The sequence below is a fragment of the Hemicordylus capensis genome, chromosome 4 (assembly GCF_027244095.1).
Source record: "Hemicordylus capensis ecotype Gifberg chromosome 4, rHemCap1.1.pri, whole genome shotgun sequence".
Taxonomy (NCBI): domain Eukaryota; kingdom Metazoa; phylum Chordata; class Lepidosauria; order Squamata; family Cordylidae; genus Hemicordylus; species Hemicordylus capensis.
Window position 1 is genome coordinate 201,313,725 of NC_069660.1, and position 12,479 is coordinate 201,326,203.

The 12,479-nt window shown below is 43.9% G+C and overlaps 1 protein-coding gene across 4 annotated transcripts in view; it reads right to left on the reverse strand.

Moving 5' to 3' along the window:
- The window catches only part of DROSHA (drosha ribonuclease III), a 130,706-nt gene that overhangs the window by 25,715 nt on the left and 92,512 nt on the right, over positions 1–12,479 (reverse strand). For all 4 annotated transcript variants that reach the window (XM_053250286.1, XM_053250284.1, XM_053250285.1 and 1 more), the window contains 3 exons: positions 5,348–5,418; positions 3,356–3,400; positions 1,857–2,014 (listed from right to left, as the gene is read on the reverse strand). In XM_053250286.1, coding sequence (XP_053106261.1) covers positions 1,857–2,014; positions 3,356–3,400; positions 5,348–5,418 — 274 coding nt within the window. The remainder of the gene's footprint in view (positions 1–1,856; positions 2,015–3,355; positions 3,401–5,347; positions 5,419–12,479) is intronic.

The following is a 12,479-nucleotide window of genomic DNA, read 5'->3' on the forward strand; positions in this document are numbered from 1 at the left end:
TTGCTTTTGCAGTCATAAGCTAAAAGCAAATGCTACATCAATACTTAAGGGTGGCTGATGCATATATGCTTGTTACTTGATTGAAATGAGCATGTATGTATGAATCAACTCACAGTACTTATGTTACACTTTCTCTAAGTTTCCAAAGCATGCTGCATGCATTTGCTCAGTAATCTTGACAGAAGCCTGCAGGATGGGTCAATTTCGTTATCTCCATAGAGCACACCAGGAACTCAAGCTGAGGTATAATTTGAATTGGAAATGCCTAACTCACAATTCAGGCTCTTAATTACACTATAGGTGCTTTCACATGCCAAGCCAAACCAGAGGTTTTGCGGAGCGGCTAATGCCCTGGGAATATATGTTCACTCTACTGCCGGGGTCAGGATGGATATGCCAAGATTGGGTGCATTGTCCGAACCCACCAATATTTGCACATTCTGACATACTTGAGATATGGAACCCAACAACTGTAACGAAGATTTTAAGCAAGGGACAGATCTCAGTATATCCTTTCCAACACCAGAATTTCAGCATATCTTTTCTGACACTGGAATAGGACATGCACACATTCCCATGGCTCTGGCCCCTTTGTCACATGCAGTGGGAAGCTAGCCTACATCTAGTGGTAGACTTCCAGAAATATTATTTTCCACCAATGCTATGCTAACCTGAGAACAATTTTTTAAAATATTAATTGGTTTATTGTGGCAAGGGTATTTCAACAAAATGTGAGATCATTACTATTTATGCAGCTCAGTTGCTCTACATGGTCCTTTATAAGTAATATAAGAAAAAAGGGAAGTCCCTGTCCAAAGGAACTTGCCATCGACATTTTCAAGCTGGCTAGCTAGAAGCTATCTATGACCCTTTAAAATATAAATAAATAAATATTTTACATGCAAGCATGGCAGTGCCCAACCAGGGCCTGGGTGAGGCAAGACCCAACAGAGCGGTCACCACAGACTGTATCCCCCACCACACCCACTCTTTGAAGGCACTGCCATGCAGAGAGAGTGACCGCTTCTCTAAGAACTCCTCCAGAGAGCCGTGGCTGTGGGCCTGACCCTGAGTGGGCACTGCAGTGCTACCCTGTCTGCTGCTGTTGCTTTTGGAGAGAGCATCACAGCTACTAAGCTCAACAAACAAGTTATCTTTGGCTTTCTGTTTGGCAATACATGCAAGCAGTACCTGTGAATAAATGGAGATGAAAGTTTGCATTTGGCAGTTGCCACAAAAACTGCTTGTGCTGAGTCCAGCTTATTATCATCACAATTAAAACACTTTCTCTCTCAGCTTGACCCACCAGAGTGGGAGATGTGAAGAGTAAGGATCTTTTAGGAAACACAGCAGCTGCCTGATCCTCTTGTAGCCTCTCAGTTGGAAATACAAGAATAAGAGTTCCTGTAGCCTCCTTCATAGCTAATAAAAAGCCACACACACACCTCTTCTGGAAAACGTTGATTCTCTAGACCTGTTATCCTGTAATAACTCAGTTCAATTCTCTTGCTCAGATTCCTAAACCAGTCATTTGACTCAAAGTCTGAACGTATGGGGAAATTTGGATAATTCTTTCCCATTAGTCCATGCAACAAAACTGGAGCAGGCCATGGACTCATGCATTTCCTCTCCACCTATCTCTTGCTTCCCTCTGAACACATAAAAAGTAATGCCCAAACTGGGAGGTCTTGTGTTTACTTCAGCACAGAATCGCGCTTGATCCTGGATACTGAACTAGCTGATGGTGGTGGGTGCTCATGAGCCTGGCACCCATTCCAGATCTCACTGCATACAGAACCACCACTCCTCAAGGAAATCCATGACATCCAGTTTTCTTAAAAGAAAAGACAACTCACAGAGTTAGATGGTTAAATCCCACAGTTCTTAAAGTGAAAGCCCGTGCAAGAAGTCGAACATGAGTAAAAATTACTCCAATGGCCTCCTCAAACTCGGTCAATTTCTGGAGGACGGGAGATGTCTCAATCAGTTGTCGGTCAGTATTAGATTCTTGCAGCTGTAAATATATACACAAACAGTGAGAAAAGTAAGTTAACTGAACTTCAGAGGAACTTCAGGATTGATGGCCCTGGTGTAAAAAGGAATATTATGAGCACATTACTGAGGCAATGTGGGGCTGAAATACAAAGAAGAAGCTTTTGGATGGGTCTGAATCTTTTAGGAAGGTAGAAAGAGAGTAGCTATTTCAGAGGTTTTTTAAAAAAGAGTCATCTCCACTGAAACCTTCAATGACTTTTCCAAATACAAATACATCTGCAACAATTTAATTTAAATGTAGCCAGTACTTTGCTAAACGAAAAACTGAAAGCGGCTAGATGTAACTATACATTTTAGATTCATTTAAAAGGCATAATGGACAAGGGACATTTCTGCAGTCCAGAGTAATTAAGAATATACAACATCCCCCCGACCCCCAAATCCCAAACCACCACAAAACTGTTGGTGTAAAAAAATAAATAAATCTAATTTTATTTCATCATCAAGTCCTACGCTACACCCTTCTTTCTAGTAAAATTATTTAAGCTAGAAGGAATGCTTCCTAAAGTGGGGGCATTCCCAGGTTTTCATACACTGAGGTTTTGTGGGAGCAGAATGAGCATTTGTCATAGGGGTTTGTTCCTGCATATCAATTTTGCTGAAAGCTAGCTTTTTAAAGATGAAAATGGAATGTGAGGAATATTTCATCCAACTGCAGGTTCTTTCTGAAGTGTTAGGAATAGGAAATGCTTCATGTATAAAAGGAAGCGGAAAGAGTGGTTTCTCTGTGGGATTAACCAACCTCTTGATGACCCATTTCAATTCTTAGTTCACAAGAGTTCTTTGACACAACTCCGAAGAACTCAAATACAGAGAAAAGGAACCAATAAGTGCTGTCAGAGGAAAGAAGGGCAGACAATTTGAGCCAGGACCTCCATACAACAGCCCAGAACACTCCTGGCTCAGAAAGAGAACATCAGAGGGCTAATTTCATCTCACTGTGTGATATAAAGCTCCCAGATCTGTTGTGCACTCTCACTCCAGGCCACTAGCTGCAGAGGAAGGCCACCAGATTATTCTTCTGAGCCACCAGACTACTGGCCTTTGATCTGCCCGCCCTGTGACCAACTCTTGTCTACTAAATTACTGACTGCATACTGCTTGAATGTCTCCCCTAAGGTACTTGCCCACCCTTGAGCCTGAACGCCTGACACTTATTAGTGACAAAAATTCACAAAGGCCAAGTGTATGTTAAATGTTCAAAGATGTCAGCACAGCTGAATGCCAATAAAAGGCATCCTTGCGAACAAAGAGGGGGGGAAAACACTCTGAAATTTTCTACTGAAAAGGAGACACTTACTTGGAGAGGGTGTAGTGGATAATTAAGCCATACTTCCCGCAGGTCCTGCAAACATTGAGAGACGCCTTTAAAGCTCAAGGGAGTCGTTTAACAAATTCTACATTGCTAAATAAAATGTCATTCTGCGAAATACTGAAACAGTTTCAGATGCTGACTCTGCTTATTGAAAATTCAATAGTGCTGGCAAACTAATTTTTAAAAAGCGGGTATTCTCTGCTCAGACTGCCTGTAGTGCTTCCAGTTAGCTCATGTCAATTAGGCATGAGGGAGAACACACACAATTCTTGAACTACATAACAGGTTACATTTCCTGCCCCCACTTTAAGGGCTGCAGCCAAAAACAAGGACAGTCACTCCAGCCAAGGCAGAAACCAGACAACATTGAATCAAATACATGAATTAACCAAATGTGAGAACCCAATATATTATATGTGTACCACCTTTCTCTACACACATATCTGTATGTCAGCACAGGCTTGTAGGCAGCCAAGTACATGAAGAATAGCAGGTGAGAGTCCTGGAAGAATGGGTGGAGGGATGGAGCATTTGCATCAGAAGCTGCAAGAAACAGATCACTCAGGAAGACTTTGTTTTTGAAGGCTGGGTTGATCACAAGCAACGGTCTGGGTTATGGAGTTCAGACAAAAGGAGGCTGGAACAAGGATGTAAGGAAGGAGCAAACTGGGAAGGTACAAGGCAAGCTTGGAGCCTAGAGGATAGTCAGGAAGATACCTGGACAGAGACAACGAAATCACTGACGGCCAATCTACACTTCTGGCAGCAAACACTAGGGACGTGCACGGAACCAGTTCAGAGGCCCTTTATGGATCTCCAAACCGGTTCGAAACACCAGCGGTTCCGCCGGTTTGATGGTTGTGGTGGTGGTGGGGTGTCTAACTTTAAGAGCGGGGGAGGGTGCACTTACCCCTTCCTGCTGTTTCCCCCCTGCCGGCGTCCGTTTTATTCCAAGCCCATCGGGGGGGGGGGGCAGTGTACCTCCCTGCCGCCCTGTTGTCTGGATATGACCAAAAGTTTCCGATGCACCTGCGCGTGCAGGCGTGTCGGAGACTTCTGGTCATATCCAGACAATGGGGGCAACGCGGCGGCAGGGAGGTACACTGCCCCCCCCGATGGGCTTGGAATAAAACGGACACCGGTTGGGTGAAAGCGGCGGGAGGGGTAAGTGCACCCTCCCCGCTCTTAAAGCAGCACCCCTGCCGCCTTCGAGCCTCCCCGCCGCGGTTCCATGCACATCCCTAGCAAACACAGGGAATTTCAATGAATGTGTCTTTGCTGCAAAGCAGCCAAGGTACAATTTGGACAGAAGCAGCAGCAGGCAGGATTATTTAACCTGTCCCCTGTTGTCCCCCAATACCCGCAGCCAGCTGCTTTAAAAAAAAAATGACAGATCTGGAAATCCCAGCTTGGGCGGGGGGGGGGAGGGAGAATGACTAGAGGAGGGGATGCTTGACCTTTCTGAGTTCAATATGCACCTGTTTACTGTGCTCTCCAGTACAGTGCTCTATCCTAACCCTGGGCCCAATGAGTCTGGGTTTGCTCCTTTGGATCTTCATGGGCTTTGGACCAGTTGCCCAAGGTGAATCCTGTTCCCAAAGGAGGAGAATCCTCATCTCCTACAAACACCATCGCCAACCATTCCCCCCACCCCCCAGCCACTGGATAAACGTTTGTAATATCAAGTGTGGGGAAAGCAGCTGGGGGTGGGGTTGTAGGGGGAAAGAGACAGAGAAATAGTCACATGAACATATACTTCACTTCCTTCCTGCAAATTCTGAAATCCTTTTACTACAATGTAACAGAAAAGTATGTATCCACTTAACTTTAACAGACTTTTAAAAAAGGAGATAATGCATGCTGATACATCCTGAAAGGAAGGAACCCTTTGTGTTATGCTTCAAAACATGTGCTTAATCTGTTCTCAAAGCAAGAGACAGGCTGCAAGGCATAACTAAGTCACAAATGATGTCATACCTTGCCATTAAAGAGCAGGCGTCCAAATAGTTGTTTGGCTTCTTCAAGACTTCCCTCTAAGTAAACTGCCCCTGTGTGACAGAATTCACCACATGAAAGTCATGCATTAATATCTAGGGACTGCCCCCCAAAACAAACTGCAAGCATGATGCCACTAAAGAATGAACGTGCTTCAGTCCCATTTAGAAGTGCATTGGCTGCCGATATGTTTCCGAAAATACAAAGTGCTGGTTATTACCTATAAAGCCCTTAACGGCTTAGGTCCAGGGTACTTAAGAAAGCATCTTCTCAGTAGGGAACCCTGCCGCCTATTAAGATCATCTGGAGAGGTCTGGTTACTGCTGCCGGCAACCCGTTTGGTGGCAATTTGGGATCGGGCCTTCTCTGTGGCTGCTCCAGGGCTTTGGAAATAAGAGCATCTCTTTCTCTGTTTGTTTTTAGGCAAACCCTGAAAACATACCTATTTTCCTAGGCTTTTAACTGAAATCTTTTTTAAAAATTCTTTAATGTGTTATCAATTATGATTTTAATGTTTTATGAATTTTAAATGGTTCATATTTTACTAGCTGGGCAAGGCGCAGAGCATCTGAGCCCCCATCCCCCCACCACGCTGCTGCCGTGTCTCCCCCCCGAACCGGCACTCTTACCCCCAGCACTTCTGCCGCTGGGCCATCCTTCCTTTTGGCCGGCAGGCGGGCTAGAGAGAGAGTGTGCCACTCTCTCCGTTGCCCAGTTTTGCCTGCCTGCCAGCCACTGCCTTCTTCTGCCTGGTGCCCAGGCCAACCTTCCTTTTGGCCGGCCAGCGGGCCAGAGAGACGCCACCCTTTCCGCTGCCCGCCCATTGCTGCAGTAGTTTCCACACCTGGTACCTTCTTCCTCTGCCTCCCCCTGCCCGTCGCTGCTGTTTTCTTTGCCTGGCGGCGTCCAGCCATCACCATTTACCACTGTTTCTCCCCCGCTGGCCGGCCAGCTGCCGCCACCATTTTCTACCCAAGCCTGAACTTGTCGCTATCTGGCAGCTGCTCACGAGAGCTGCCATGCATGAGATTAGCCACAAGTACACCTTAGAGAAATATATATAAAGATATTATGTTTTAATCTGTACACCACCTAGAGATTTCTATATTAGGCGGTATAGAAATTCAACAAACAAACAAACAAACAAACAAACAAACAAACAAACAATTTAACTGGATCTTCTGGAAAGGGTGGAGGACAGAAAGAGATATTCAGCACATTGGCCTAATTATTCAATTAGAAGGCTGTCTACAACACATCTAATCCAGCTCCCTAGCGACATCCAGTGACTGTTGCTGGTGTCTATCTTACATTTCTTTTTAGATTGTGAGCCCTTTGGGAACAGAGTCCCATCTTATTTGTTTGTTTATTTGTTTGTTATTTCTCTGTGTAAACCACCATGAGCCATTTTTGGAAGGGCAGTATAGAAATCGAATGAATGAATGAATGAATGAATGAATGAATGGAGGATTCAATAGGTTTAACACTCACTGATTATTTTATTTATTTGAATTTTACTAGAATATGAATCCAATGGATTCATGTTTGGTCTTTTGGAATTTGCCAGAGGATAAAATTTCACAATGTCCCTGGGCAATCTGATCTTCCCAATCTTCTTACAGGTATACAAATGTATCCTAACTTAATATGCTATGCTCGCTTTGATTCTTCTGTATCCCTCAAGAATGATGATAAATTATTGTACTCCCTCTTCCTCACAAAAGGTATTTGGATGCTATCATCTCCCCAGAGGCGTATCTAGGGAAAATAGCGCCTAGGGCAAGCACTTAAATTGTGCCCCCTGTCCAAACATCTGACACCCATCTTTCAGATAAATTTACCACAATATTAGCTCAAAAATACAAGATCATTAATCTTTTAATATTTCAAAAACTATTTAGCAGTGGACATAGCCAGATCAAAAAATGCTGGAAAATGACAACTTTCAGTATGCTGGGGCTCATGAAATACCCAAATACTACGTGGAGGTGTATTTGGAAAACTAAACAGAAGTGCCTGTCTAATTCTCTACTATGCATTGTAGCATCACTATTACATAAGTTTCAAAAATACATGGAGAATTTAACTTTTCCCAGATACTATGAAAATAATTAAAAGATATGCAGAGTAAACTGTGTCACTGCTTGGAATATATTCTAGTATTTCAGAAAGACAGTTAAAATGAGAGAAAGAGAGCAAGAAACTCCCAGTGGGTCTTAATACTAAGGATTTCACACTGATTCAAAGACAAACTCACCATTAATAGCCATATTATTAAGACATCACATTTAACTCACTTATCACAAGAAGCAAAGTAAGAGCAAATGAATACAATCCTAGCTCATAAGCTTCAGCTCAGTATTCACAAACCCTGATTCTCTGTACATAGTGCCAAACTGAATATGTAATCAGTGACTTATATTAATTTTTTTAAATAAAAAATTACCTGTAGCCCCTTCAGGGGGCTTCCTAAAGGCTGTGGGGGTGTGTGTGTCTGCAAATGTTATGCCTCCACTTGCTGGTCTCTAGGGCCTCACAGGGACCATTGGAGCATGTGTGGTGGCCTTTAAAAAAAATAAAAATATTTTTTTAAATGGCTGCTGAAAACAAAATGGCCACCGCGCATACTCAAATGGCCTGTGTGAAGACTGGCATGGCCTAGGGCCTCACAGAGGCCATTTGAGCATGTGTGGTGGCCATTTTAGTTTTGGGTGGCCATTTAAAAAAAAATTCAAAAAAAAAATTGCGCCCCCCTTCAAGTGGCGCCTGGGGCACGTGCTCTGCATGCCCTACCCTAGATACGCCCCTGCATCTCCCCACTGAATACTCTTCTTCTAGGCAAGACATATCCAGTGCTTTCCCTATCTTTCTTGGTGGGTCACACAATGAAGTGTCAAATGTTTTAAATTTAGAGCTGTCAATATATTTTTAAAAATGTTATCACTTACTGTAATTGACTTACAATTACAGTTTAGCCATTAACTTTATATAAATTGTATATCATCAGAATATATATCACTCAATATAAGTGCCTTTTTTAAGATAACTGAAGCAAATATAAGATTGCTTATAATTGTACAAAACCTATTACTCACTGTTAGAAGGAAAGACCATCTAATTTTTCTTCAGTGGTTAAGCTTCAACAGTTTAATTTACTTAAACATTTTTTGTTGCCTTCCATGAACCCTCCCCAGTCTGTTACTGTCCTATATGTGACCTAAACTGGTCACAGGGATCTAAAGAATTCTGATATTGAGCAGTGTCTTGATGAACATGTTTTGGTTAACATGACTCCTATTGGCATTTATTCTCCAGATTGCCAATCCAGACATAGAATTAGACATAGACCCTAACCCTATAAAAGGGAAAATATCTCAGGCTTCAAAAATATCCCAGTTCCATGGGCCATCAAGAATTTTTCAGGCAACAACGAAGTATAAGCCGTTTTGTGCTTGAAAGCTCCTATGGGATAAAATGAATATCCCATAGAGTCAGAGAAAAGGTGTCAGAGAAAAGGTGTGCACCTCAATCTTTTGAGGTAACATCCAAACTCAACACCCTGGCTCATTTCACACAACATCATCCCATGGTTTATTGTTATGAGTATGAGCCAATACAAGCCTTTGTTGTTATGAATATTAACCACAGACAAAGGAGGAGGCTGAAAGCTAGGGGTGTGCAATTCGGGTTTTCAGTGATTCGGTTCGGGACCCGAACCGAATCGCCCCTGTTCTGTGCCTGAATTTTGCTGACCCGAATCACCCCCAATTCGGTTCGGATTCGGATTAAATCCGAATTCGGATCGATTCGGATCAGCAAAACGGGCCCTGGGGCCAGAAGAGTGGGGTGGGGTGGTAGTGCCTAATGGGTGGAGGCTACCACCCCAATTTCAGGGGGATTGGACAAAGGGCTGATTTTTTGGGAATTTTTGAAGTTTTAGTGACTTTGGGGCAGATTGGGGGCAGAAAGTGGATCTGCCCCAAAAGAGTGGGGTGGGGTGGTAGTGCCTAATGGGTGGAGGCTACCACCCCGATTTCAGAGTGATTGGGCAGAGGGCTGAATTTTGGTGAATTTCTGAGGTTTTTCTTCATAAGGTGCAGTGTGCTAGATTGATTCATTCATCATACTCATAGTAAATGAGAGTGTAAAAAAGTGAGAGTGGGGTCATTGAAAGTTGAGTATGATGAATGAATCAATCTAGCACAAAGCACCTTATGAAGAAAAACCTCAGAAATTCACCAACATTCAGCCCTCTGCCCAATCACTCTGAAATCGGGGTGGTAGCCTCCACCCATTAGGCACTACCACCCCACCCCACTCTTTTGGGGCAGATCCATTCCACTCTCTGCCCCCAATCTGCCCCAAAGACACAAAAACTTCAAAAATTCCCCAAAAATCAGCCCTTTGCCCAATTCCCCTGAAATTGGGGTGGTAGCCTCCACCCATTAGGCACCACCACCCCACCCCACTCTTTTGGGGCAGATCCACTCTCTGCCCCCAATCTGCCCCAAAGTCACTAAAACTTCAAAAATTCCCCCCAAATCAGCCCTTTGCCCAATTCCCCTGAAATTGGGGTGGTAGCCTCCACCCATTAGGCACTACCACCCCACCCCACTATTTTGCCCTGGGACCCAAAATTCGGGCTGACATCACTTCAGACCTTTTTGCATTCAAATCAATGGATGCAAAAAGGTGGGAAATTCGAAGAGCTGTCATCCCGAATCACTCAAATTTTTCGGGCCCGAAATTCGGGTGATTCGGCTCGGGCCCGAAAAATATCGGGGGGCATCGGGGGTGATTCGGTTCGGACCCGAATCACCCGAAATTGCTCGTTTCGGGCACAGATTGTTCTGTGCCCAAAATTTTTTGCACATCCCTACTGAAAGCTTTCTTTCATGGTTTGCAACAAACTGCAAATTTCCGGTTACATTCAAACTTGAGAAACTGTTGTTTTTTTAAGCCAGGTAGTTATGCCAGATTCTTGTTTGATATCCTGGCTTTGTAACTAACTGAGGTTTCTATAAATTACAGTCTGCTGAGTTGGGGCATAACAGGAAACTGGAGTTTGTAACAAACACAAAAGGAAGCTTTCAGTCTCCTCCCTTCACATAACAAGGGGGGCACACAAGCCAAAAGTTCATGCAAGCTTGTGCTTATAGAAGCACAAGGCTTAGATTCAAGCTTAAAGAAGCCTGAATCAGGCTTCTGTGGCACCACAGAATGCATAAGACGGTGCACTCAGTTAAGGGGGCACAGAGACAGGCAGGAGGGCTTTGTGACACCACTAGATAGGATCAGAGATAATTTGGGCCTGATTATAGCATTTCTGTTCTGCCTCTCCTGTGCTGAATGCCCTATGGTCTAATTCTCAGCTCTGCAGATTAGAAGAAAACCCTCACCAATGGTGTCTGTGTGTGCACCACATATATTAAGTACTATATACTAAGCACAGTGTATGACATACTAAGTTAGTCAAAGGAAGTCCCACTGAAATTTATAAGACCACTTATGACTGTGTCCTATTAATTCCAATGGGACTACTTCTGTTCAGTAATTTAGTCAGGATATCAGACTCAATCTCTTCCTTTTAACTCCGTTTGCGGCACTCTTGCCCCCCAAATTGGCTGTTCTTACTCTAAGCTATGGAAAGACAAAGAAGACAAACTCCTAAGTAGCCTTTAGCTGATTTCAGATACAATGCAGGATCCTCTATGAGCCCATCTGTTTCTTAGACATCACTTGAGACATACGGATGGCAAAAAGACAACAACCCCACAAGAAAATCATTCGGTCTAGAATGGTGGAGGCACGAGGTGCTGGGTTGTGTACTTCAGATTGACCGATTCTATCTGAATGGAATTGGTTATATGTGCGCTATCTGAAGGTATTAATGTTTTATCTATTTTAGGTTTTATGTATTTTGTCTGTTTTATGTATTTATTCTTGTTGTTTTTCTTTTTGTATGCTGGCCTTGGGCCGAAATAAACAATACTACTACTACTACAACACAAGAAAATCCAAAGACCTCAAGCCAATCTTTAGTCTACACTAGGGTTGTGCACAAGACCGCGGCAGGGAGGCTCGAAGGTAGCGGGGGTCTATCTTTAAGAGTGAGGGCGGGTGCTCTTACCCCTCCCGCCACTTTTCCCTCATCGGTGTCTGTTTTCTTAAACAGCTAATCGGGGCAGCAGCATACCTCCCTGTTGCCCTGTCTCCCCCATTAGCCGGACAATGGGGTGGCAGGGAGGTACGTTGCCGCCCCGATTAGCTGTTACAAAAACAGATGCAGGCAGGAGGAAGGCAGCGGGAGGGGTAAGTGCACCCTCCCCCGCTCTTAAAGACAGACCCCCCCCACCTTCAAACCGGCGGAATCGCTGGTTCTTTGAACCGGTTTGGAGGCCCATAAAGGGCCTCCGAACTGGTTCCGCACACATCCCTAGCCTACACAAAATAACAAACAACTCTGTTATAAAGAACAGTCTGGCCCACACGATCTCATCCAAAAGCTAGAGCATTTGAACCTCACAGTAGATCCATATCACTTTCTAGTTCTTTTCTCCCAGTTTCCTTTCTTAACATTAAACATCAAAGCACTTCTGAAAAGCAAAGCAGAGTTAAAAAGGACGGCTCTTTTTCTTTATCTTGATCTGATGAAACACAATATAGCCCAAAGCAAGACCCATATAGCTGTTACCTTGTAAGAAAGCTAAAATATATTTTCTAAGGCAAGACAAAATGCAGGAAGAATAGGAAAAATAATGGTAAAAGCTTGTCAAAGAGCTAGAGTCAGGATGTTATTCTGTCTGCAGCCCAGTCTCTCTCTCTCCCTCTCTCCCCATCTTTCCCTTGCTATTGTCAGTTTTATAGCAGACCCTGTTCATCCCAACATCCCATTAGAGAAGAGGAAGTTGGGCTAACAAGCAGCACATATGCAGCAGCCAGTCACCATGACAGCAAGACCAGCAGCTAAACACTTGTGTAGAGGCAGGAGAGAAGACGAGCATGGGATAAAAGCACTGGCTTGTTGCAGCAAGTCCTCTCCCTTGTCACTGTCAGGCCCATCTAGCTCCTGTCTCTTGTCATCCCCACTCTCCCACATCCCATTAAGGGAGAG